This window comes from Nerophis lumbriciformis, linkage group LG08, assembly GCF_033978685.3.
Source record: "Nerophis lumbriciformis linkage group LG08, RoL_Nlum_v2.1, whole genome shotgun sequence".
Lineage (NCBI taxonomy): Eukaryota > Metazoa > Chordata > Actinopteri > Syngnathiformes > Syngnathidae > Nerophis > Nerophis lumbriciformis.
This window is the reverse complement of record NC_084555.2, coordinates 3,143,669-3,167,077: the sequence shown is the minus strand read 5'-3', so window position 1 is coordinate 3,167,077 and position 23,409 is coordinate 3,143,669. Positions and strand designations below refer to the sequence as shown.

The 23,409-nt window shown below is 39.5% G+C and overlaps 1 protein-coding gene across 1 annotated transcript in view; it reads left to right on the top strand.

The window, feature by feature from the left end:
* The window catches only part of LOC133612033 (uncharacterized), a 64,476-nt gene that overhangs the window by 27,184 nt on the left and 13,883 nt on the right, over nt 1-23,409 (top strand). Inside the window, exons 14-20 of the mRNA XM_072913734.1 lie at nt 1,901-4,264; nt 15,172-15,228; nt 17,774-17,911; nt 18,104-21,550; nt 21,675-21,749; nt 21,897-21,992; nt 22,067-22,117. Coding sequence (XP_072769835.1) covers nt 1,901-4,264; nt 15,172-15,228; nt 17,774-17,911; nt 18,104-21,550; nt 21,675-21,749; nt 21,897-21,992; nt 22,067-22,117 — 6,228 coding nt within the window. The remainder of the gene's footprint in view (nt 1-1,900; nt 4,265-15,171; nt 15,229-17,773; nt 17,912-18,103; nt 21,551-21,674; nt 21,750-21,896; nt 21,993-22,066; nt 22,118-23,409) is intronic.

The window sequence follows — 23,409 nt, the reverse complement described above, 5'->3', positions numbered from 1 at the left end:
CCTAGTAACAATTACAAACCCCGTTTCCATATGAGTTGGGAAATTGTGTTAGATGTAAATATAAACGGAATACAATGATTTGCAAATCATTTCCAACCCATATTCAGTTGAATATGCTACAAAGACAACATATTTGATGTTCAAACTGATAAACATTATTTTTTTTTTTGCAAATAATCATTAACTTTAGAATTTGATGCCAGCAACACGTGACAAAGAAGTTGGGAAAGGTGGCAATAAATACTGATAAAGTTGAGGAATGCTCATCAAACACTTATTTGGAACATCCCACAGGTGAACAGGCAAATTGGGAACAGGTGGGTGCCATGATTGAGTATAAAAGTAGATTCCATGAAATGCTCAGTCATTCACAAACAAGGATGGGGTGAGGGTCGCCACTTTGTCAACAAATGCGTGAGCAAATTGTTGAACAGTTTAAGAAAAACCTTTCTCAACCAGCTATTGCAAGGAATTTAGGGAGTTCACCATCTACGGTCCGTAATATCAAAGGGTTCAGAGAATCTGGAGAAATCACTGCACGTATGCAGCTAAGCCCGTGACCTTCGATCCCTCAGGCTGTACTGCATCAACAAGCGACATCAGTGTGTAAAGGATATCACCACATGGGCTCAGGAACACTTCAGAAACCCACTGTCAGTAACTACAGTTGGTCGCTATATCTGTAAGTGCAAGTTAAAACTCTCCTATGCAAGGCGAAAACCATTTATCAACAACACCCAGAAACGCCGTCAGCTTTGCTGGGCCTGAGCTCATCTAAGATGGACTGATACAAAGTGGAAAAGTGTTCTGTGGTCTGACGAGTCCACATTTCAAATTGTTTTTGGAAACTGTGGACGTCGTGTCCTCCGGACCAAAGAGGAAAAGAACCATCCGGATTGTTCTAGGCGCAAAGTTGAAAAGCCAGCATCTGTGATGGTATGGGGGTGTATTAGTGCCCAAGACATGGGTAACTTACACATCTGTGAAGGCGCGATTAATGCTGAAAGGTACATACAGGTTTTAGAGCAACATATGTTGACATCCTAGCAACGTTACCATGGACGCCCCTGCTTATTTCAGCAAGACAATGCCAAGCCACGTGTTACATCAATGTGGCTTCATAGTAAAAGAGTGCGGGTACTAGACTGGCCTGCCTGTAGTCCAGACCTGTCTCCCATTGAAAATGTGTGGCGCATTATGAAGCCTAAAATAGCACAACGGAGACCCCCGGACTGTTGAACAACTTAAGCTGTACATCAAGCAAGAATGGGAAAGAATTCCACCTGAGAAGCTTCAAAAATGTGTCTCCTCAGTTCCCAAAGGTTTACTGAGTGTTGTTAAAAGGAAAGGCCATGTAACACAGTGGTGAACATGCCCTTTCCCAACTACTTTGGCACGTGTTGCAGCCATGAAATTCTAAGTTAATGATTATTTGCAAAAAAAAATAAAGTTTACGAGTTTGAACATCAAATATGTTGTCTTTGTAGTGCATTCAACTGAATATGGGTTGAAAAGGATTTGCAAATCATTGTATTCCGTTTATATTTACATCTAACTCATATGAAAATGGGGTTCGTACAATACACAGCATGATCATGTATACACGGGTCAATAATGTAATGTCTTTTCTCTCACATTTCTACTTCAAATGGTTCTCCTGAGGTCTTGTGTACTTCATAATTGCATTTTTTTTAAATCTGCAGTGCATTGTCCAAGCATTTTTTTGTACAAGCGCGTGCCCAAGCATTTGTTTTGTCTCCACTCTGCATTATTTCTATATTTTTTTCCCCACTAATGTGAAGCATGTCAGAATGTTTTGTGCAATAAACGTGTGCCTCATTTCACCTCATCACCCGTGTACCTTCAACACCTTCCTCACATGCGCGTTCAACACGCAAAGTTGCAGAGATGATGATCGCCGCTAAAGACACAGAAGACGACAAAAAAGCAGCGAAGGAGGCGTCAGCATCACCGGGAGAGGAGAAAGAGGAGACGGACACGGGAAAAGATGACGGGGAGGAGCAGCAGTGGGAGGAAAAAGATGATGTTGACGAAGTAACAGAAGAGCAGATGAATAAAGAAAGAGATGAAGAAGAAATTGTGACAAAAGAGGAGACCAAAGATGCTCAAGTTCTGTTAGTGGAGGAGGAGTCAAGAGATGAAGAGGAAGAAGAGGACACAACATTAGATGAAGACAATGTGGAGGAGACAACGAATAAAGGTGATGATGAGGAGAAGGAAGCAGAGACAATTTTAGATGATGCGATGGAAGATGAAGAGACTACAACATTAGAGGAGAACAGGATACTGTTAGATGAGGAGTCGACATTAGATAACGATAAGGGCATCACGACTGAAGATGACAACGAGGAGGAAGTGGAGACGACATCTGAAGAGAGGGAGGAGGGAGAAAACACCACCGCTATAAAAGATGACGATGAGGAGGAAAAAGAAGATGAGGACACAACATTAGATGAGGAGGAGGAAAATGAGGAGACCACAACTGAAGATGACTCTAAGGAGGTAGTGGACACAACCTTAGAGGACGAGGTGGGAGAAGACACAACCACAATTGAAGTTGAGGAGACCACGACTGAAAATAACTATGAGGAAGAGGAGGAGACAACATTAGATGAGGAGATCACAAAAGAAGAGGAGACAACTGAAGAGGGGGAGGAGGGAGAAGACACCACCACAATGACAGATGACGATGAGCAGGAAGAGGAGGAGACCACAACTGCAAATGACGAGGAAGAAGAAGAAACAACATCAGATCAAGAGGAAGACGAGGAGACTACAACTGAAGAAGACAATGAGGAGGAAGAGGAGATGACAACTGAAGAGGAGGAGGGAGAAGACACCACCACGATTAAAGATGACGATGATGAGGAGGAGGAAACAACAACTGAAGATGAGGAGATGACAACTGAAGAGGAGGAAGGAGAAGACACCACCACGATTAAAGATGAAGATGATGATGAGGAAACCACAACTGAAGATGAGGAGACTATTACTGAAGAAGACTATGAGGAGGAAGAGGAGATGACAACTGAAGAGGAGGAAGGAGAAGACACCACCATGATTAAAGATGACGATGATGATGAGGAAACAACAACTGAAGATGAGGAGACTATTACTGAAGAAGACAATGAGGAGGAAGAGGAGATGACAACTGAAGAGGAGGAGGGAGAAGACACCACCACGACTAAAGATGACGATGATGAGGAGGAAACAACAACTGAAGATGAGGAGATGACAACTGAAGAGGAGGAAGGAGAAGACACCACCACGATTAAAGATGAAGATGATGATGAGGAAACCACAACTGAAGATGAGGAGACTATTACTGAAGAAGACAATGAGGAGGAAGAGGAGATGACAACTGAAGAGGAGGAAGGAGAAGACACCACCATGATTAAAGATGACGATGATGATGATGAGGAGGAAACAACAACAACTGAAGACGATGATGAAGAGGAAGATGAGGACGCAATAGGAGTAGATCATGTGGAGGACACCACAACTAAAAACGATGAGGGTGAGGAAGAGGAGGTCGAGACCACAACTTTAAAACACGTGAAAGAGGACCAAAAGGAGGAGACCTTATTAGATGAGGAGGAGGAGGCAACATCACTAGATGATGATATTGAGGAGGAGGAGGAGACAACTGAAGATGGGGACAAGAATGAGGAAGAGGAGCTGACAACAGAGGAGGGGGAGGAAGAAGAAAAGGAGACCACAACAGCAGATGAAGACGAGGAGTCCACAACAACAGAAGATGAAGATAAAGAGGAGCCTACAACAATATTAGATGATGACGATGAGGAGAAGCATAAGGAGACAACAATAACAGAGGATGAAGAGGAAGAGAAATCCACAACAATATTAGACGACGAAGATGAGCAAACAACCATAACAGCAGATGAAGAGGAAGATGAAAAGGAGTCCACAACAATATTAGATGAAGAGGATAAGTATGAGGAGACAACAACAACAATAGATGAAGAGGAGGAGGCTTTCATCAATAATGAAGTTCCTGGCGATGTAGATGAGGTGGAGTCTTCAGTACACCAAGTTGAAAGTACGTCTGATGAAAGTAGCCACAGCTTAACATCTGATGATGATGATGATGATGAAGAAGCAGTGTATGACCTCAATACAAACAGCGACAGGATGGCTGACGGCCATGAAAACAACAACGAGAGGGAGAGTGGGAGCGTGGAGCCTGTAGGAAGAAGGAAAGATCTCAGCAAACGTGACAAAGGTACTTCAGTCATTCTCATTCATCACCTTTTCATGAAAGCCTCATGAAAATGTTCCAGTGTGTTCCATGATTGTCACCATCAATGTCATGCAGTATCTTCATTACAATGCAGTCTGTTCAAAAAAGTGTCCCACTCAGACTTTTTCATTAGCATTTGTCTCTAAAACCTGGCTATGGACAACAAAGGAGATACAAATCTACCATCTCATTCACGTCACAAACTCTTGCTTTTGAAGTTGCAGGTTTTCATGACGTCATGAAGAAAAACTTAGACTGCCTACACCCACCCCTAGCTAGATGAACCCGCCCCGTGTGTACGCCCACCACTTTGTAATAAAGGGGGCTTCGCTACACATCTAAGAAAATAAAGCTCTGCCAACTATCTGTTACTCAGCTACAGACGTGGAAGTCATACTTGCCAACCCTCCCGATTTTCCCGGGAGACTCCCGAATTTCAGTGCTCCTCCCGAAAATCAACCATTCTCCCGAATTTCTCCCGATTTCCACCCGGACAACAATATTGGGGGCGTGCCTTAAAGGCACTGCCTTTAGCGTCCTCTCTCACCTGAAAAGGAGACTATTGTATATGTCTCCGTTATCCATAGGTTTATCTATAACCCATAAAGTAGGCAGGCACGGAGCTATTTCTCAGCGTGTGTTAATACACGGATTCCCATCATGCATTGCTTCAAAACTACGGCAAGTAGTAATGTCCAAAAACGTAACAGAGACGAAGCAGAAGAACGAAGAAGAGACATGGCGACGACTACCGTATTTTTCGGATTATAAGTCGCGCCGGAGTATAAGTCGCACCGGCCGAAAATGCATAATAAAGAAGGAAAAAAACGTATATAAGTCGCACTGGAGTATAAGTCGCATTTTTTGGGGAAATTTATTTGATACAATCCAACACCAAGAATAGACATTTGAAAGGCAATTTAAAATAAATAAAGAATAGTGAACAACAGGCTGAATAAGTGTACGTTATATGAGGCATAAATAACCAACTGGTATGTTAACGTAACATATTATGGTAAGAGTCATTCAAATAACTATAACATATAGAACATGCTATACGTTTACCAAACAATCTGTCACTCCTAATCGCTAAATCCCATGAAATCGTATACGTCTAGTCTCTTACGTGAATGAGCTAAATAATATTATTTGATATTTTACGGTAATGTGTTAATAATTTCACACATAAGCCGCCCCTGAGTAAAAGTGGCACCCCCGGCCAAACTATGAAAAAAACTGCGACTTATAGTCCGAAAAATACGGTATATATGTCTCCGTTATCCATAGGTTTATCTATAACCCATAAAGTAGGCAGGCACGGAGCTATTTCTCAGCGTGTGTTAATACACGGATTCCCATCATGCATTGCTTCAAAACTACGGCAAGTAGTAATGTCCAAAATCGTAACAGAGACGAAGCAGAAGAACGAAGAAGAGACATGGCGACGACTACCGTATTTTTCGGATTATAAGTCGCGCCGGAGTATAAGTCGCACCGGCCGAAAATGCATAATAAAGAAGGAAAAAAACGTATATAAGTCGCACTGGAGTATAAGTCGCATTTTTTGGGGAAATTTATTTGATAAAAGCCAACACCAAGAATAGACATTTGAAAGGCAATTTAAAATAAATAAAGAATAGTGAACAACAGGCTGAATAAATGTACGTTATATGAGGCATAAATAACCAACTGGTATGTTAACGTAACATATTATGGTAAGAGTCATTCAAATAACTATAACATATAGAACATGCTATACGTTTACCAAACAATCTGTCACTCCTAATCGCTAAATCCCATGAAATCTTATACGTCTAGTCTCTTACGTGAATGAGCTAAATAATATTGTTTGATATTTTACGGTAATGTGTTAATAATTTCACACATAAGTCGCCCCTGAGTAAAAGTCGCACCCCCGGCCAAACTATGAAAAAAACTGCGACTTATAGTCCGAAAGATACGGTATATATGTCTCCGTTATCCATAGGTTTATCTATAACCCATAAAGTAGGCAGGCACGGAGCTATTTCTCAGCGTGTGTTAATACACGGATTCCCATCATGCATTGCTTCAAAACTACAGCAAGTAGTAATGTCCAAAAACGTAACAGAGACGAAGCAGAAGAACGAAGAAGAGACATGGCGACGACTACCGCATTTTTCGGATTATAAGTCGCGCCGGAGTATAAGTCGCACCGGCCGAAAATGCATAATAAAGAAGGAAAAAAACGTATATAAGTCGCACTGGAGTATAAGTCGCATTTTTTGGGGAAATTTATTTGATAAAAGCCAACACCAAGAATAGACATTTGAAAGGCAATTTAAAATAAATAAAGAATAGTGAACAACAGGCTGAATAAGTGTACGTTATATGAGGCATAAATAACCAACTGGTATGTTAACGTAACATATTATGGTAAGAGTCATTCAAATAACTATAACATATAGAACATGCTATACGTTTACCAAACAATCTGTCACTCCTAATCGCTAAATCCCATGAAATCTTATACGTCTAGTCTCTTACGTGAATGAGCTAAATAATATTATTTGATATTTTACGGTAATGTGTTAATAATTTCACACATAAGTCGCCCCTGAGTAAAAGTCGCACCCCCGGCCAAACTATGAAAAAAACTGCGACTTATAGTCCGAAAGATACGGTATATATGTCTCCGTTATCCATAGGTTTATCTATAACCCATAAAGTAGGCAGGCACGGAGCTATTTCTCAGCGTGTGTTAATACACGGATTCCCATCATGCATTGCTTCAAAACTACGGCAAGTAGTAATGTCCAAAAACGTAACAGAGACGAAGCAGAAGAACGAAGAAGAGACATGGCGACGACTACCGTATTTTTCGGATTATAAGTCGCGCCGGAGTATAAGTCGCACCCGCCGAAAATGCATAATAAAGAAGGAAAAAAACGTATATAAGCCGCACTGGAGTATAAGTCGCATTTTTTGGGGAAATTTATTTGATAAAATCCAACACCAAGAATAGACATTTGAAAGGCAATTTAAAATAAATAAAGAATAGTGAACAACAGGCTGAATAAGTGTACGTTATATGAGGCATAAATAACCAACTGGTATGTTAACGTAACATATTATGGTAAGAGTCATTCAAATAACTATAACATATAGAACATGCTATACGTTTACCAAACAATCTGTCACTCCTAATCGCTAAATCCCATGAAATCTTATACGTCTAGTCTCTTACGTGAATGAGCTAAATAATATTGTTTGATATTTTACGGTAATGTGTTAATAATTTCACACATAAGTCGCCCCTGAGTAAAAGTCGCACCCCCGGCCAAACTATGAAAAAAACTGCGACTTATAGTCCGAAAAATACGGTATATATGTCTCCGTTATCCATAGGTTTATCTATAACCCATAAAGTAGGCAGGCACGGAGCTATTTCTCAGCGTGTGTTAATACACGGATTCCCATCATGCATTGCTTCAAAACTACGGCAAGTAGTAATGTCCAAAAACGTAACAGAGACGAAGCAGAAGAACGAAGAAGAGACATGGCGACGACTACCGTATTTTTCGGATTATAAGTCGCGCCGGAGTATAAGTCGCACCGGCCGAAAATGCATAATAAAGAAGGAAAAAAACGTATATAAGTCGCACTGGAGTATAAGTCGCATTTTTTGGGGAAATTTATTTGATAAAATCCAACACCAAGAATAGACATTTGAAAGGCAATTTAAAATAAATAAAGAATAGTGAACAACAGGCTGAATAAGTGTACGTTATATGAGGCATAAATAACCAACTGGTATGTTAATGTAACATATTATGGTAAGAGTCATTCAAATAACTATAACATATAGAACATGCTATACGTTTACCAAACAATCTGTCACTCCTAATCGCTAAATCCCATGAAATCTTATACGTCTAGTCTCTTACGTGAATGAGCTAAATAATATTGTTTGATATTTTACGGTAATGTGTTAATAATTTCACACATAAGTCGCTCCTGAGTAAAAGTCGCACCCCCGGCCAAACTATGAAAAAAACTGCGACTTATAGTCCAAAAAATACGGTATATATGTCTCCGTTATCCATGGGTTTATCTATAACCCATAAAGTAGGCAGGCACGGAGCTATTTCTCAGCGTGTTTATTCTAGCCGGCACGTTAACACAGTGACACACAACATCCGGATTCCCATCATGCATTGCTTCAAAACTACGGCAAGTAGTAATGTCCAAAAACGTAACAGAGACGAAGCAGAAGAACGAAGAAGAGACATGGCGACGACTACCGTATTTTTCGGATTATAAGTCGCGCCGGAGTATAAGTCGCACCGGCCGAAAATGCATAATAAAGAAGGAAAAAAACGTATATAAGTCGCACTGGAGTATAAGTCGCATTTTTTGGGGAAATTTATTTGATAAAATCCAACACCAAGAATAGACATTTGAAAGGCAATTTAAAATAAATAAAGAATAGTGAACAGGCTGAATAAGTGTACGTTATATGAGGCATAAATAACCAACTGGTATGTTAACGTAACATATTATGGTAAGAGTCATTCAAATAACTATAACATATAGAACATGCTATACGTTTACCAAACAATCTGTCACTCCTAATCGCTAAATCCCACGAAATCTTATACGTCTAGTCTCTTACGTGAATGAGCTAAATAATATTATTTGATATTTTACGGTAATGTGTTAATAATTTCACACATAAGTCGCCCCTGAGTAAAAGTCGCACCCCCGGCCAAACTATGAAAAAAACTGCGACTTATAGTCCGAAAAATACGGTATATATGTCTCCGTTATCCATAGGTTTATCTATAACCCATAAAGTAGGCAGGCACGGAGCTATTTCTCAGCGTGTGTTAATACACGGATTCCCATCATGCATTGCTTCAAAACTACGGCAAGTAGTAATGTCCAAAAACGTAACAGAGACGAAGCAGAAGAACGAAGAAGAGACATGGCGACGACTACCGTATTTTTCGGATTATAAGTCGCGCCGGAGTATAAGTCGCACCGGCCGAAAATGCATAATAAAGAAGGAAAAAAACGTATATAAGTCGCACTGGAGTATAAGTCGCATTTTTTGGGGAAATTTATTTGATAAAAGCCAACACCAAGAATAGACATTTGAAAGGCAATTTAAAATAAATAAAGAATAGTGAACAACAGACTGAATAAGTGTACGTTATATGAGGCATAAATAACCAACTGGTATGTTAACGTAACATATTATGGTAAGAGTCATTCAAATAACTATAACATATAGAACATGCTATACGTTTACCAAACAATCTGTCACTCCTAATCGCTAAATCCCATGAAATCTTATACGTCTAGTCTCTTACGTGAATGAGCTAAATAATATTATTTGATATTTTACGGTAATGTGTTAATAATTTCACACATAAGTCGCCCCTGAGTAAAAGTCGCACCCCCGGCCAAACTATGAAAAAAACTGCGACTTATAGTCCGAAAAATACGGTATATATGTCTCCGTTATCCATAGGTTTATCTATAACCCATAAAGTAGGCAGGCACGGAGCTATTTCTCAGCGTGTGTTAATACACGGATTCCCATCATGCATTGCTTCAAAACTACGGCAAGTAGTAATGTCCAAAAACGTAACAGAGACGAAGCAGAAGAACGAAGAAGAGACATGGCGACGACTACCGTATTTTTCGGATTATAAGTCGCGCCGGAGTATAAGTCGCACCGGCCGAAAATGCATAATAAAGAAGGAAAAAAACGTATATAAGTCGCACTGGAGTATAAGTCGCATTTTTTGGGGAAATTTATTTGATAAAATCCAACACCAAGAATAGACATTTGAAAGGCAATTTAAAATAAATAAAGAATAGTGAACAACAGGCTGAATAAGTGTACGTTATATGAGGCATAAATAACCAACTGGTATGTTAACGTAACATATTATGGTAAGAGTCATTCAAATAACTATAACACATAGAACATGCTATACGTTTACCAAACAATCTGTCACTCCTAATCGCTAAATCCCATGAAATCTTATACGTCTAGTCTCTTACGTGAATGAGCTAAATAATATTATTTGATATTTTACGGTAATGTGTTAATAATTTCACACATAAGTCGCCCCTGAGTAAAAGTCGCACCTCCGGCCAAACTATGAAAAAAACTGCGACTTATAGTCCGAAAAATACGGTATATATGTCTCCGTTATCCATAGGTTTATCTATAACCCATAAAGTAGGCAGGCACGGAGCTATTTCTCAGCGTGTGTTAATACACGGATTCCCATCATGCATTGCTTCAAAACTACGGCAAGTAGTAATGTCCAAAAACGTAACAGAGACGAAGCAGAAGAACGAAGAAGAGACATGGCGACGACTACCGTATTTTTCGGATTATAAGTCGCGCCGGAGTATAAGTCGCACCGGCCGAAAATGCATAATAAAGAAGGAAAAAAACGTATATAAGTCGCACTGGAGTATAAGTCGCATTTTTTGGGGAAATTTATTTGATACAATCCAACACCAAGAATAGACATTTGAAAGGCAATTTAAAATAAATAAAGAATAGTGAACAGGCTGAATAAGTGTACGTTATATGAGGCATAAATAACCAACTGGTATGTTAACGTAACATATTATGGTAAGAGTCATTCAAATAACTATAACATATAGAACATGCTATACGTTTACCAAACAATCTGTCACTCCTAATCGCTAAATCCCATGAAATCTTATACGTCTAGTCTCTTACGTGAATGAGCTAAATAATATTATTTGATATTTTACGGTAATGTGTTAATAATTTCACACATAAGTCGCCCCTGAGTAAAAGTCGCACCCCCGGCCAAACTATGAAAAAAACTGCGACTTATAGTCCGAAAAATACGGTATATATGTCTCCGTTATCCATAGGTTTATCTATAACCCATAAAGTAGGCAGGCACGGAGCTATTTCTCAGCGTGTGTTAATACACGGATTCCCATCATGCATTGCTTCAAAACTACGGCAAGTAGTAATGTCCAAAAACGTAACAGAGACGAAGCAGAAGAACGAAGAAGACATGGCGACAACTACCGTATTTTTCGGATTATAAGTCGCGCCGGAGTATAAGTCGCACCGGCCGAAAATGCATAATAAAGAAGGAAAAAAACGTATATAAGTCGCACTGGAGTATAAGTCGCATTTTTTGGGGAAATGTATTTGATAAAAGCCAACACCAAGAATAGACATTTGAAAGGCAATTTAAAATAAATAAAGAATAGTGAACAGGCTGAATAAGTGTACGTTATTTGAGGCATAAATAACCAACTGGTATGTTAACGTAACATATTATGGTAAGAGTCATTCAAATAACTATAACATATAGAACATGCTATACGTTTACCAAACAATCTGTCACTCCTAATCGCTAAATCCCATGAAATCTTATACGTCTAGTCTCTTACGTGAATGAGCTAAATAATATTGTTTGATATTTTACAGTAATGTGTTAATAATTTCACACATAAGTCGCCCCTGAGTAAAAGTCGCACCCCCGGCCAAACTATGAAAAAAACTGCGACTTATAGTCCGAAAAATACGGTATATATGTCTCCGTTATCCATAGGTTTATCTATAACCCATAAAGTAGGCAGGCACGGAGCTATTTCTCAGCGTGTGTTAATACACGGATTCCCATCATGCATTGCTTCAAAACTACGGCAAGTAGTAATGTCCAAAAACGTAACAGAGACGAAGCAGAAGAACGAAGAAGAGACATGGCGACGACTACCATATTTTTCGGATTATAAGTCGCGCCGGAGTATAAGTCGCACCGGCCGAAAATGCATAATAAAGAAGGAAAAAAACGTATATAAGTCGCACTGGAGTATAAGTCGCATTTTTTGGGGAAGTTTATTTGATAAAAGCCAACACCAAGAATAGACATTTGAAAGGCAATTTAAAATAAATAAAGAATAGTGAACAACAGGCTGAATAAGTGTACGTTATATGAGGCATAAATAACCAACTGAGAACGTGCCTGGTATGTTAACGTAACATATTATGGTAAGAGTCATTCAAATAACTATAACATATAGAACATGCTATACGTTTACCAAACAATCTGTCACTCCTTATCGCTAAATCCCATGAAATCTTATACGTCTAGTCTCTTACGTGAATGAGCTAAATAATATTATTTGATATTTTACGGTAATGTGTTAATAATTTCACACATAAGTCGCCCCTGAGTAAAAGTCGCACCCCCGGCCAAACTATGAAAAAAAACTGCGACTTATAGTCCGAAAAATACGGTATATATGTCTCCGTTATCCATAGGTTTATCTATAACCCATAAAGTAGGCAGGCACGGAGCTATTTCTCAGCGTGTTTATTCTAGCCGGCACGTTAATACAGTGACACACAACATCCGGATTCCCATCATGCATTGCTTCAAAACTACGGCAAGTAGTAATGTCCAAAAACGTAACAGAGACGAAGCAGAAGAACGAAGAAGAGACATGGCGACGACGAGTAAGAAGAAGTACGCTTGCAAGTTCCAAAATGATTGGAAAAAACAATTTCAGTTCATCCAGGACAGCTCGAAGGGGAAGGGGTATGCTGCCTGCACATTTTGTAGATCAGTCTTCTCCATTGAACACGGTGGCCGAACGGATATGCTCATTCATGAACGGATTATTTATATATATATAAGAAATACCGTATTTTCCGCACTGTAAGGCGCACCGGATTATAAGGTGCACCTTCAATGAATGGCATCTTTCAAAACTTTGTTCATATACAGGTAAAAGCCAGTAAATTAGAATATTTTGAAAAACTTGATTTATTTCAGTAATTGCATTCAAAAGGTGTAACTTGTACATTATATTTATTCATTGCACACAGACTGATGCATTCAAATGTTTATTTCATTTAATTTTGATGATTTGAAGTGGCAACAAATGAAAATCCAAAATTCCGTGTGTCACAAAATTAGAATATTACTTAAGGCTAATACAAAAAAGGGATTTTTAGAAATGTTGGCCAACTGAAAAGTATGAAAATGAAAAATATGAGCATGTACAATACTCAATACTTGGTTGGAGCTCCTTTTGCCTCAATTACTGCGTTAATGCGGCGTGGCATGGAGTCGATGAGTTTCTGGCACTGCTCAGGTGTTATGAGAGCCCAGGTTGCTCTGATAGTGGCCTTCAACTCTTCTGCGTTTTTGGGTCTGGCATTCTGCATCTTCCTTTTCACAATACCCCACAGATTTTCTATGGGGCTAAGGTCAGGGGAGTTGGCGGGCCAATTTAGAACAGAAATACCATGGTCCGTAAACCAGGCACGGGTAGATTTTGCGCTGTGTGCAGGCGCCAAGTCCTGTTGGAACTTGAAATCTCCATCTCCATAGAGCAGGTCAGCAGCAGGAAGCATGAAGTGCTCTAAAACTTGCTGGTAGACGGCTGCGTTGACCCTGGATCTCAGGAAACAGAGTGGACCGACACCAGCAGATGACATGGCACCCCAAACCATCACTGATGGTGGAAACTTTACACTAGACTTCAGGCAACGTGGATCCTGTGCCTCTCCTGTCTTCCTCCAGACTCTGGGACCTCGATTTCCAAAGGAAATGCAAAATTTGCATGGTTGGGTGATGGTTTGGGGTGCCATGTCATCTGCTGGTGTCGGTCCACTCTGTTTCCTGAGATCCAGGGTCAACGCAGCCGTCTACCAGCAAGTTTTAGAGCACTTCATGCTTCCTGCTGCTGACCTGCTCTATGGAGATGGAGATTTCAAGTTCCAACAGGACTTGGCGCCTGCACACAGCGCAAAATCTACCCGTGCCTGGTTTACGGACCATGGTATTTCTGTTCTAAATTGGCCCGCCAACTCCCCTGACCTTAGCCCCATAGAAAATCTGTGGGGTATTGTGAAAAGGAAGATGCAGAATGCCAGACCCAAAAACGCAGAAGAGTTGAAGGCCACTATCAGAGCAACCTGGGCTCTCATAACACCTGAGCAGTGCCAGAAACTCATCGACTCCATGCCACGCCGTATTAACGCAGTAATTGAGGCAAAAGGAGCTCCAACCAAGTATTGAGTATTGTACATGCTCATATTTTTCATTTTCATACTTTTCAGTTGGCCAACATTTCTAAAAATCCCTTTTTTGTATTAGCCTTAAGTAATATTCTAATTTTGTGACACACGGAATTTTGGATTTTCATTTGTTGCCACTTCAAATCATCAAAATTAAATGAAATAAACATTTGAATGCATCAGTCTGTGTGCAATGAATAAATATAATGTACAAGTTACACCTTTTGAATGCAATTACTGAAATAAATCAAGTTTTTCAAAATATTCTAATTTACTGGCTTTTACCTGTAGCTATGCTAGTGTTGCTAACATTTGTGTCCTCCTGTGCCACTCCTTCTTCTTACACATTGTTGTATGTGACATATGACATATATTACACGTTGGACAAGAGCAGAGGTACAGTGTATTTTTTTAACAACATGAAGTGCACAATAGCGGAGACGCACTCAATCTGTCGGCGATAACCACAGCTCAGTAGCATTAAAGCTACAGACACACAAAACGTTGTGTTCCCAGTAAGGCTTCCTAAAAGCACTTTTACACGGTCTAAATTCCAGTATCAAGGCAACACACATTCAATACCCTATTGAGTCAGCTAAAACACATTAAAATGGATTAAAAATATGGGAACTTGAAGTTAATAGAAGGCCAATGAACGGACAGGAATTCTACTTCAAAGTAACAAGACACACTGGCTTACACTTGCTGTGTTTTTAGCGTAGTGTTTTTGCATTGCATGATCGATAAAAAACACTGTGTACTTTACTTGATGTGTGTGTGTGTAACTGTTTATTATATATTGCAGTCGTGGAAGAAGCAGAGAAAAGAGAAGCACTTAAAGAAGTTAAAGATAGACTTAAAGGTAATATCCCTTGTAGGTATCTAGTAAAGAGGATCTAACTCAGGGGTGTCTAAACTACAGCCCAGGGGCCGGCGTCTTCAATTTGGTCAAATTTGGCCCGAGAGACAGCACGAGTTCAAGAAACAAATTTGACCAGGAGCGGTGTATCCATATTCATATGCAAATATCCAGTGGTCTGATTGCTAACGCGTTGTCTTTGTTGTTATGTTGGATCCACTAAGGACTGGACTTTCACAATATTATGCTAGACCCACTCGACGTCCATTGCATCCGATCTCCCCGAGAGGGGGGGGTCACCCACATCTGCGGTCCTCTCCAAGGTTTCTCATAGTCATTCATATTGACATCCCACTGGGTTGTGAGTTTTTCCTTGCCCTTATGTGGGCTCTGAACCAAAGATGTCGTTGTGGCTTGTGCAGCCCTTTGAGACACTTGTGATTTAGGGCTATATAAATAAACATTGATTGATCGATTGTTTGATCGCCATTTGGAGGCCAACGAAAGTAACATTGCCTTTAATTGTACTTTAAAGTCAATGAAGTACAGCATTTACTTCTACGACCCAATTCAAACAACCTTGCCTAGTCACAGGGCAGAAAAAAAAAAATCAACCAATACAAAAATTCAACAAACACTGTCACATAACAGAACCTGCTCATTGAACTTTGTGGATATTATAAAAAAACATAAACAAATCAAAGTAATATTTAAAAGCATTACAAGAGATGATGGGTAAAAATGCAAAACACTCTCTACCTACTCAGTGGCCTAGTGGTTAGAGTGTCCGCCCTGAGATCGGTAGGTTGTGAGTTCAAACCCCGGCCGAGTCATACCAAAGACTATAAAAATGGGAGCCATTACCTCCCTGCTTGGCACTCAGCATCAAGGGTTGGAATTGGGGGTTAAATCACCAAAAATGTGTGCCGGGCGCGGCACCGCTGCTGCCCACTGCTCCCCTCACCTCCCAGGGGGTGAACAAGGGGATGGGTCAAATGCAGAGGACAAATTTCACCACAGCTAGTGTGTGTGTGACAATCATTGGTACTTTAACTTTAACTCTATGCACTTATCCATTTTGGCACATTTTAGCTGCTTGATATTTCTGTTTGATTAAAAAAACCTTAAAGGGGAACTGCACTTTTTGGGGAATATTGCCTATGGTTTGCAATCATTATGAGAGACAAGGACACACGTCTTTTTTTTGTTTTGGATTTTAACCTCTTAAGGCCCAAGCTGTTTGTTTACTTACTTTTTTTTATTTCTCTTTGCTATTTGGGCTTATTGGACCCTAATTAGAATAAAAGCTAAAAATCATCTTTTAATATGATGTAGTTAGTCCATAAGTGCACAAACGTGTACTTCATGTGTAGTGACATGCACATTTTTATTTTTACACTTTTTTTTTTCCCAAATTCCATTGTATGTTATACTCTTCTGACACCACCAGATAGCAGTATAAGTGTCCATATGTCGGCATAAGACCCCAATTCAGTAGTGTACACAATTTCGGAAATAAGAGCTAAAAGGTGCTGTCCACGCATGTGGCCACTAAGGCCTTTAGAGGTTAAAGATAAAAAAGGCATGGAAGATGCGAAAATGGGAGTCACCATTGTAGCCTTCAAAGCCCTCTAAAACAATTTCAAAACCCTCCATCAATGTTTTGTATACACACTGCAAGTCTATTTATAATGTAGTAACAGACTTCAAAGCCCTCTAAAACAATTTCAAAACCCTCCATCAATGTTTTGTATACACACTGCAAGTCTATATATAATGTAGTAACAGACATGTTCATAACAACATGTAATATGTACAATATCTACTGTAGTTTGGTCATTTTAATCATTGCCGGAACTAATTCTTCAGCTCATTTATTTCCATAGCAGCGCTGTGTTCCTACTTCCGGATACAAAACACTTGTATGTGTTTTAATCATGGCAGACTTGATAAACAACGAAGACGACTATTTTTTGGACAAACGAGGATTCACAACCTTATATTTTTTAATCTGAATTTATGGAGGATGAACTACTGCTTCTAGAAGCCAGCATGAAGGAAGAGTAAGACGTTGGAGCAAACAAAACCTGACAGAGTAAGGTGAAAGTGAATCGAAGCTGCAAAATGTGGAACTTAAAAGCCAAGCTATTTCGACCTAAATGGCGTGTTTACCCATAATTAACCAGAAAAACGTCCTTGGCCAGTTGTACCAAAACAGACAACTGGCCGTTTTTTATGTTAGAAAGCGGAAAAAAAAAACAATGTTGTCTTCCTGTCTCTTATAAGGATTGTGAACAATAGGCAACATTCCAATATAAGTGCAGTTCTCCTTTAAGGAGGTTGTCACAAAGTAGGAGTTGAAGTTTCACATACTCTTAATAACCACTTACTTTCCATGCAGTCCGCTTTCTGCCTCCCGCCAAATTCTTTAGGCTTAATGCGTCCCTCCAGTCAAAAAGTTTGGACACCCCTGATATAACTCGTACCTGAAAATACCCGGTAGATGTAATTTTTTTGTACTTATGATGATGCATTACGCCTTATACAGATCTTTTAAAAGATGGGAAAAAGGACGCAGAACATGAGGAATCAGTCAAAAACAAAACAACAACAGAAGAAAAGCCAAAAGAGAAGGTCAAACCTACCTTGACTACACTTCTTAAGCAAAAAACGGACAAATCCAAAGGTAATACCAACTATGTGATGCATTACATTGTATCGTATGCATGCAAATAAACTGAAACTGAACTGAACTAAACTAATGATGATTGAATAATGGTGCAAATGTCGTGATACATACTATAGGTGATTTTAGCACATTAAGAAGTCTAACAGACTATGATACAAGTGCAGAACTAAGTATGCCACTTGTTTTTAGAACAAACCCTGGAGAAGAAGCCACCAAAGGAGCCTCAAGTTAAAGCGAAGTCCATCAAAGACAAAACAGATATTAAAAAGCCTTTTGAGGAGGTCTCCAGAGTTAAGAAGCTGGGAATTAAGAGAACAGCCACAGACGACAGAAAGTATTCAAAGGATCTGAGGAAACCTACCAAAGAAGAGAAAAGAGAGAAAGAACCAGACTTTAAAAATCAAACCAAGAAAGAGGAGGCAAAACCTCTCAAAGAACCTTTTAGAAAGGAGAATGAAGTCAGGAAAACTCTGAAAGAAGAGAAAGGGGTATTGGAAACTCCAAAGGACACGATAGATAATAAGGTAAAAGAAGACAAAAAAACACTGAAATCCCAGAAAGAGGTCAAGAAACCTGACAAAGAACAACAAAAAACTGAAGAACCACCCAAAGAAAAAGCCAAGATAGAGGTCAGGAAATCACTTAAAAAAGAGCAAGATGTTAAAAAACCACCCAAGGAAGAAGCCAAAGAGGCAAAAGTGATCAGGAAACCTAACAGAAAACTGAGTCCCACCAAGAGATTACTCAAAGAAGAAGACAAGAAATTATCGATTGTTAAAGAAGCCAAGAAAATGTATACAGAAGTTGAGAAAGCTCCTAAAGAAAAGAATGTCACAATGCAACATCCCAAAACAGAAATCAAAGACAAGAAACCTCTCAAAGTGGTGAAAATAATCAAGAAAACCATCAAACCATCAACAGATGAAAAAGAAGATCAGAAACTTACTTTGGGAGGAGTCAAGAAAGCTCCGGGAAAAGAGAAAATCATGAAAGAACATCCCAAAGACGAAAAAGAACTCAAGACACTTGTCAAACCAGAGAGAAAAATGAATGTCACGTCTAAAGAAACAACGAAACCCCAAGATGACATAAAAAAAGTCAAGAAATCTCCCAAAGACGAAAAAGAACTCAAGAAACTTGTCAAACCAGAGAGAAAAATGAATGTCACGTCTAAAGAAACAAAGAAACCCCAAGATGACATAAAAAAAGTCAAGAAATCTCCCAAAGACGAAAAAGAACTCAATAAACTTGTCAAACCAGAGAGAAAAATGAATGTCACGGCTAAAGAAACAAAGAAACCCCAAGATGACATTAAAAAGGTCAAGAAATCTCCCAAAGATGAGAAGGAAATCAAGAAACTCGTCAAACCAGAGAGAGAAACAAATGTATCGTTTACAGAACCAGTGAGACGATCGGTATTCCTGAAAGAAGTCAAGAAATATTCCAAAGTCAAGAGAGATGCCAAACGGGATATAATGATTACAAGACTTTTGAAAGTAGAAGCCAAGGAACTTACAGAAAAGGAGGAGACAGAACCAAAGAAAGCAACCAAAGACAAGACAGAAAATAAACTTCATGAGAAAGAGAGTGTCATCAGAAGCACTTCCAAAGTAGATAAAGAAGTTCTCAAGAAACCTCATATAGAAGACAAAGCAGTAAATGAAATTACCAAAGAAAAGGACGACACCAGGAAACAGCTTAAAGAAGAGAAACCAAAGACGGCACATAAAAAGGCCCCCACTCTGGAGAAGGAGAAGACGCCTCATGAAGCCCCATTTCAGGTGAAAGAAGAGAAGATTTCAGTCAAAGAAAAGAAAAAAACTCTTAAAGAAGAGAAGATTCAACCGAAAGAAGAAAAGATTCTAGTCAAAGAAGAGGGGAAACATCCTAAAGAAAATATACCACCTATAGAAGAGGAGATCCAAACTAAAGAGGAGAAGATTCAACTCAAAGAAGAGAAGAAACCTTTTAAGGAGAAGATCCAATCCAAACAGGAGAAGAAAGCTCCTAAAGAAGAGAAGAAACCTCCTAAAGAGGTGAAAATTCAACCCAAAGAAGAGAGACCTCTTAAAGAGGAAAAAACGCAATCCAACGAACAGAAGAGAAAGACTCCAGTCAAAGAAAAGATGATCCCATCCAAACAGGAGATGAAACCACATCAAGAAGAGAAGATTCAACCTAAAGAAGAAAAGATTCTAGTCAAAGAAGAGGGGAAGCATCCTAAAGAAAAGATACCACCTATAGAAGAGGAGATCCAAACTAAAGAGGAGAAGATTCAACTCAAAGAAGAGAAGAAACCTTTTAAGGAGAAGATCCAATCCAAACAGGAGAAGAAAGCTCCTAAAGAAGAGAAGAAACCTCTTAAAGAGGTGAAAATTCAACCCAAAGAAGAGAGACCTCTTAAAGAGGAAAAAACGCAATCCAACGAACAGAAGAGAAAGACTCCAGTCAAAGAAAAGATGATCCCATCCAAACAGGAGATGAAACCACATCAAGAAGAGAAGATTCAACCTAAAGAAGAAAAGATTCTAGTCAAAGAAGAGGGGAAGCATCCTAAAGAAAAGATACCACCAAAAGAAGAGGAGATCCAACCTAAAGAGGAGAAGATTCAACCCAAAGAAGAGAAGAAACCTTCTAAGGAGAATATTCAATCCAAACAGGAGAAGAAAGCTCCTAAAGAAGAGAAGAAACCTCCTAAAGAGGTGAAAATTCTACCCATAGAAGAGAGGCCTCTTAAAGAGGAAAAAATGCAATCTAACCAACAGAAGAGAAGTAGTCCAGTCAAAGAAAATACGATCCCATCCAAAGAGGAGATGAAACTACATCAAGAAGAGAAACCACTTAAAGAAGAAAAGAAGATTCCATCCAAAGACAAAGAGGTTACAAAACCCCCCAAAGAAGATAAAGAACAAAAGAAACTCCCCAAGGAAGAGGGGGAAGATATAGTAGTGGGGAAAAAACCTTCCATCAAGAAAGTAAAAATAATCAAGAAACCAATAAAAGATGCTGCAGAATTAAGAAGACCATCTAAAGAAGTCAGACAGCCCTTGAGAGAGAACATAGTGACAGAATCTTCCAAGCACGGGAAGAAAGACAAAGAAAAGGAAGGACCTGAACAGAAGACACCCACAGAGGAGAAGGAAGCCCCCAAGAAGCTTTCAATGGAAAAAACCCCACATGAAGCAAAGACAGTATCATCAAAGATCCCCAAAGAAGTTGCTGAACCCGTCAAATCTTTCAGGACTCATGGACTTGTCAAAATGCATCTCCAAGAGGAGAAGGAAGAACTAGCTGATACTGCTTCAAAAGACCAATCTGAAGAAACATCAGAGAAGACCATAGACAAAAAAGGACTGAAGATCCTCAAAGAAAGAAAACAACCAGAAAAAGATGAAAAGAGAGAGATAATTTCCAAAGGACTGCAGAAGATAATCAAACAAAAATCAGAGGAACCCTTAAAGAAAGAAAAGCATGTTTTAAAACAATCTAAGAAGGACGGAAAAGACAGTGAACAGAAGAAGCTGTCCAGGGTGGTCTCTGAAGAAGTGAAAGTGATCGCCAAAGAGAAAACAAGGACCATAGTCAAAGAAGTGAAAGAGGACAGGAAGACTTCTACAGAAGAAGCTGGGAAGACAGGTATGACACAAGTCCTACAACATTCCTTTGTCTTAATGTAGGACCTCATATTAACACTTCAGGTAGAAAGTGCACAATTCAAGCAGTTATTCATCAACACTTTCTGTATCTTGTTCTGTTCAAGCCACAAGAACCACAAAGACTGAGAAGACCAGAATGTCCATCATGACGAAGGAACATGTTAATGCTACTAAAGCTGGTGAGACAACTAAAGGAGAGGACCGTCATACCAATAACACCATGATAGACTGTCAATAGGAATACAAGTCATCTCAATTGAATTTAAATACAACTAAATAATATTCATGAAATAACCCCAACTCTGCTATTTAATATTTGTTCCCAGCTGATGTGCCCAAGAGACCTTTAAGTTTGGTAAGGGTCACCAAAAAGCAGATAGCCCCCATCTTGAAAAAGGAACAAAAGAATGCAACCAAAATAGGTAAATAATCATAGTAATTTATAGCCAACTATTTATCCATCATACTATTTATTAAAACTTTTTTTTTTCTTTAGAGGCCCCACAGGTTCCTAAGGTGACGGCCAAACCAGAAGCTGCAAAGAAAGGTATATACGTTTTTGGTTTTTTACTTGTTTAAACTAAGGCTGCCAATTGATTTATATTTGGAATTTAGATTAATCACAGGGTTGCTGTGGATTAATTTCCATTCAGCCTCTCACTACCGGATCAACTGCACATTTGCACCATTAAATACCGTATTTTCCGCACCATAAGGCGCCCTGGGTTATAAGCCGCGCCTTCAATGAACGGCATATTTCAAAACTTTGTCCACCTATAAGCCGCATCTAACTGCGCTAAAGGAATGTCAAAAAAACAGTCAGATAGGTCAGTCAAACTTTAATAATATATTAAAAACCAGCGTGATGTGGGCGCGCATGGAGTCGTATATCAACATGGACGGAGCTGCGTGAAAAAAGCCACCCGGCCTCTTCGCGTAAACTTACCTTAACCACTCGCTCATCTTTTCTTCATCCATCCATCCCTTCGAGTTAGCTTTTATGATGACGCCGGCTGGAAAGGTCTCTTTTGGCAAGGTCTTCCTTTTGAATATCACCATGGGTGGAAGTTTCTGGCCATTAGCATGGCAAGCTAGAACCACAGTGAAGGATGACTTCTCATTCCCTGTGGTGCGAATATTCACCGTACGTGCTCCCGTTGTATCCACAGTGCGGTTCACAGGAATATCAAAAGTCAGCGGAACCTCGTCCATGTTGATAATGTTCTCTGGCCGGATCTTTTTTTCAGCTATCTTGTTTTTACAATATGCACGGAAAGTAGCCAGCTTTTCTTGAAAGTCTTTAGGCAGTTGCTGTGAAATAGTAGTCCGTGTGCGGATGGAGAGATTGCGTCTTTTCATGAACCGGAAACCTGTCGCTTAGTAGGAGCCATTTTGTGGTCTTTACAGATGTAAACACACAAAGGAAATGAAACGTAATATCCGCGCGCTTCTTCTTCTTCTACGCGGGCGGGTGGTTGCTTACAGTAGAAGAAGAAGCGCTTCCTGTTCTATGGGGGCGGGTGCTTACCTTGGCGGTTGCTTGCGTAGAAGAAGAAGCACTTCCTCTTCTACGGGGAAAAAAGATGGCGGCTGTTTACCGTAGTTGCGAGACCGAAACTTTATGAAAATGAATCTTAATATTAATCCATATATAAAGCGCACCGGGTTATAAGCCGCACTGTCAGCTTTTGAGTAAATTTGTGGTTTTTAGGTGCGGCTAATAGTGCGGAAAATACGGTAACACTACTAAGACAAACTGTATGAAATATTTTGCTATTAACGTTCCAGGGGTTTTCGGTCATTCTGCGCAGCAAAAGGTTAACATTTTTAAACGGATTA